Here is a 4,608-nt window from a genome sequence, read left to right as displayed (position 1 = left end):
CGGTAAACTTCATTTCGCACTAGCTTGCTAGGCTAACTATGCTAGCAATCCAATCAGAAAGATGAATGTGGTAAATGACTTTTTAATAAATTATTTTAACTTAATAATGTGTGTAAACTAGAATAATTTTTATTAATAAAATATAGTTAAAAAGGTAGTATTACAAATTGTATTAGTATTTTTCTTTTTGCCATTTTTTTCTTCTTTCCACCTTCCCTCGAGCGCCCTCTGGTGGCAGCCATTTTGAAGAATATTGTCTAAACACATCATCTCCAGTTTTTGTCCCAATCTCCTGAAATGCAGCCAACTGGTAAATCCTGATCCCAGTCATGACTTCATTTCATTAACCAGTTAATTTCCTCCAGCACTCCCAGTGACAGATGAGTTCACTGGGGCAAACCTCACTGGAGGCGCCTGTTAACCTTTGACCTCCACTGGAACGACCTGTCAGATCTGCTCTCAGGGTTTCTGCAAATGGTGGTATGTTCATATGAGCACTTTCTAATTGATTTACTTATTTAAATATTTAACACTCAATTAACTAACTAAATAATCAAATTTAATCACTAAAATAACATTTAACATATGAAATAATTAAATACATTTATAAATTTCTGGCGCTAAAGTTGACAGGAATTTGATCTATTTATTCACTATTTGGAGCTGATTTGGGTATAATTTTAAATTAAGTTAATGTTTATTGCACATTAACTTCATTTTCAGTGTTTGTGCAGAATATTGATCATTTTCGTGGGTCCAGGAAGCAGAGTGTCACCACAGAGCAAACAGCAGCTGACCCCACGCATGCCTGGTGCAGCAGATGCGTGTTTATTATTAAACCTGCGGCTGGACTCGCTTCTGTCTGGCATGATTTCTGCTCAGGCTTCAACAGAGACGGCCTCTCAGGACCCCCAGCTCCCGTTTCGGATGCATTGGGTCCAGCTGCAGTCCGAGGCTCCCACAGCAGAGCTGCGTCTCCTCCATCATGGTGAGTACGCGCAACCTGTTGCTTCACTTCCGGCGTTTTTACGCCACAATGAACAGGAATGTGCGGGATTTATGCATAAATGCGCAGGTTTCTCTTGAGTTTGCGTGTTGGAGGGGATTTCTTTGTGAGCTGATAATGTCACTGATTAAACAGATTACACTGTTGCTACGATACCTGATGATGTCACAGCGCGGATCCCTGCAGGGAGAAAGAAACATCTGCTTGGTTCAGACAGCTGACGAAAATCATGTGACTTTGAAAAAATAGTTAAAAACTAAAATGGAAATAACCAAATGCGTGCAGACAAACAGAAAACACATTAAAGTGATCCGGGGTTTGCTTTTGAAGCAGGAATGCGGCTGCTTATCATTTCCAGATGGACGCGTTTTCAGCCAATCAGAGTCTGACTTTGAGAAGCTGCCCCTCTGCAACCTGCAGGAGACAGAGGAGTAAATATAGGACAAAACAGTTCACAGGAAAAACAGGGGAACTTTCACAGCTACAAAAGGCAAAAATTTGATTTAAAAAAAAACTATAAAATTAACATTTTCTACAAAAAAATGACATTTCCAGAGTTTGAAAAGTTTCTGAAATCATAAAAATTCTAGAAACAAGAAAATCAGAGTGTAATAGTTGAAAATGTGCTTGGAAAAAATCTGAAATTTTGGAATTACTCTGAGAAATAAAAAAAAATAATAATTGGAAATTTGAATTTCAAAACTAAAATTTTAAAAAAAGAAAAAGGAAGTTTCTGACTTTGAAAAGCTAAAAATTTGCTGGGGAGAAAAAAGAATGATTTTGAGATTAGTCTTGAAATTTCTACCAGGACATTTTTTGAGTGTCAAAACATTTCTAGAAGAAACAATAAAATATCCAAAAAGTAAAGAGTATTTGCTTGAAAAAATATTTCAGAATAATCTTGATTTGAGTTTGAAAAGTCAAAATTTTGCAACAAAGAAAGTTTCAAGTCACAAATTTAAAACATTTGAAATGCAGAAAATTTCAAATAAATATCTGAGCTTTTTGACTAAGGTGAAAAATATACTAGCAAAAAACTCAAATTCAAAGACTGATTGCAGAAATTTTCTAAACAAGGAAATTTGAGTTTTAAGAAAAAAAGTTAGATTAATCAAATTAATTTTCAACTTTTGAAACTTAAATTTCCAGGTTTTTGAAGAAAAGTTCTGAGATTAATCTAAATAATAGTTTGTTTGTTTTTCTAGCAATTAGAAACTCAGAAATTTCCCTGTATTTTTATTTTCTGTTAGAAAATATCTGAGTGTTTTGGGCAGAAACGTCCATGTTTTCTTTCTCTCCCTCCTGTTTCTGCTGCAGGCCGGTAAGATCCAGACTCTGAGCGAAGAGGAGCGCGCTCACCTGCTGCCGCTGCTGCGAAACGCCCAGTGGGTGGAGACGGTCGGCCGAGACGCCATCTACAAAGAATTCATCTTCAAAGACTTCAATCAGGTTGGTTCATCAAACAGCTTACGAACAGCATCTGAATGTGACTGCGTGACGCTTCCGCTCCGCCTGCAGGCCTTCGGGTTCATGTCCAGAGTGGCTTTACAAGCGGAGAAGATGGACCATCATCCCGAGTGGTTTAACGTTTACAACAAGGTAATATGATGGTGAATATGCGCAAAAATAAATTCAATAACCTTTATTACAGTATTAAAATCTCACGTCCAATATTTAGGTAACCTTTTTTAATAGGAGGATCTCAATTGTATGGAAGGCTATTGCTGCCACTCTCATGAAAAAGAAAATTCAACTTGTTTCTTAATTATGAGTTAGCGATGTCATAAATATGAGATTATCTCATAATTTCATGTTTATCACTTTAAATTACTGGATCAGCTCGATTAACTAAATTAGATTTATGCCAGTAGCTGCGTTTCCAAAAATGTGTACAAAAATTTGCTAAAGTTTGAAAAAAAAAATTTATTGTGTTGCTTACATTAAATAGGAATTAATAAATTTGTTCATGCAATACGTCTCTTAAAAACAAAAAAACATGTAGCACCACCATGCTTCAACTACCGTCATCTTCTTCGTTGTTTCCGCCAGTAGTAACATCTGGTTGTTGAAGAAAGTGTTTCTATGGCAGTTTTCTGAAATAAAACAATTTCAATACTAAAACAACCCACCTAACTAACTGCGTCTCCATTGACCATAATTGCACAAATTAATAGCAAAAACGAATTTGCTTAAAAACCCTCCTATTTTTTGATAAAGTTATTGCCCTGCAGTAAAGTGGCTTTTGGGCCATGTCAACATTTATTTCACAAAACTGCAGACTTTTTATGCATCACAAGTCACATGATCAACAACAGGCTGTTACTACTGGCAGAAATTATGAAGACGACGCACAGGAAGTGGTAGGAGGAGGATGGCGTAGCAGATTTTTTAATGACATTGCGTGAACAAACTAATTCAGGAATTGTGTTTCTTATTTCATAGAACAACTCCAAATGCGAAATTGTATTTTTCAACATAAGCAAAATATCGATAAGGTTTTGCGCACATTTGTAACGGAAAAGCAGCAACACTAGTGCATTTTAATTTAAAAAGTGAGTTTTTCTTAAATGGTTATGTTTCCATTAAGCAAATTTATGTTTGTAATTCCAATTTGTGTCTTTAGAAACTGAGTTATTGTTCAGTGCGGTTCTTTTTCTCAGGTCCAGATCACGCTCAGCACCCACGACTGCGGTGGATTGTCTCAGCGCGACATCACTTTGGCCACCTTCATCGACCAGGCCTCCCTGATGTGAAGCTGCTTTAACTGAGAAACAATCAGATTTCAAACGCCAAATGAAAGTAGATTACTCTCAGTTCTCTGTGAAAAAGAAAAATGTAGCCATTTGGTTTGTTGTTGAAACTGAGAAAACAGAATCAGGTTTATGTTACGTCAGGATTTGAGTAATTCCAGCAATCATGATCCATTCCAGTTGGTGTTTCAGAAAAAACACTGATTTCTTGTGCCTGTTGTTTTTTGTATTATGGTAATAAAATGTTAGGCTGCATTTGTGACCTGCTGTAGGTAAACAATGAGCAAGAAGCCGTTTTATCAGGCTCAGGGTGATTTATGTATCTGATAAGGCAGAAAAGTTCTGACTCAATCAGTTGTGGAGCTCGAGAGAAAGAATTAAAAAAAATAATAAATTTTGGGCTTTAAATTAAGAAAAACAAAAAAAGTTTCCCAAAGAAGTATTAATACATTTTCTCCTTTGGAAAATGATTAAAAGAAAATGGATAGTACAAAAAAGTGGATATAAAAAAAATATTACTGGAACTTTTACTGTCATTTTGCCTGTCGCTTATAGACATAAAGGGCTAGTTGGCTAGCAGGGGCAGCTACTTAGCACTAGATTCAACCAAATTAAGAAGAAAATGGGCAAAAAGTACAAAAGACAAAAAAACTACAGACTAAAATTGTTAACTTTTATAAAAAATTATTTTTACATATTAAAATTGTCACCATGTTGTGACAGTTTCTTACAAAAGAAACTGGTCTGTGACTAAAGCATTAAAAGCCAACATACATTATTTTAATGAGCGAAAGGCACAGAGGTCCAAACGTTTGGCCTTGGAGACAAAACAAGTAAATGTTTTACTACTGG

General features: G+C 35.8%; 1 protein-coding gene across 1 annotated transcript; it reads left to right on the top strand.

Moving 5' to 3' along the window:
• Window positions 1-853: 853 nt before the first annotated feature.
• pcbd1 (pterin-4 alpha-carbinolamine dehydratase/dimerization cofactor of hepatocyte nuclear factor 1 alpha) lies at window positions 854-4,011 on the top strand. Its single transcript, XM_055021696.1, has 4 exons — window positions 854-988; window positions 2,324-2,455; window positions 2,525-2,605; window positions 3,667-4,011. Exons 1-4 carry the CDS (start codon window positions 986-988, stop codon window positions 3,757-3,759), a joined length of 309 nt encoding a protein of 102 aa, XP_054877671.1. The 5' UTR covers window positions 854-985; the 3' UTR covers window positions 3,760-4,011.
• Window positions 4,012-4,608: the final 597 nt, after the last annotated feature.

The sequence above is a fragment of the Poeciliopsis prolifica genome, unplaced genomic scaffold (genome assembly GCF_027474105.1).
Source record: "Poeciliopsis prolifica strain line A6 unplaced genomic scaffold, Auburn_PproV2 SCAFFOLD078, whole genome shotgun sequence".
Taxonomy (NCBI): Eukaryota; Metazoa; Chordata; class Actinopteri; order Cyprinodontiformes; family Poeciliidae; genus Poeciliopsis; species Poeciliopsis prolifica.
The sequence above is the reverse complement of the archived record's forward strand: the minus strand, read 5'-3'. Positions and strand labels throughout refer to the sequence as shown.

Coding starts and splice junctions, on each gene's coding strand:
- pcbd1 (XM_055021696.1), top strand. Junction 2,456..2,524: donor TCTTCAAAGACTTCAATCAG/GTTGGTTCATCA, acceptor CTCCGCCTGCAG/GCCTTCGGGTTCATGTCCAG. Junction 2,606..3,666: donor GGTTTAACGTTTACAACAAG/GTAATATGATGG, acceptor TCTTTTTCTCAG/GTCCAGATCACGCTCAGCAC.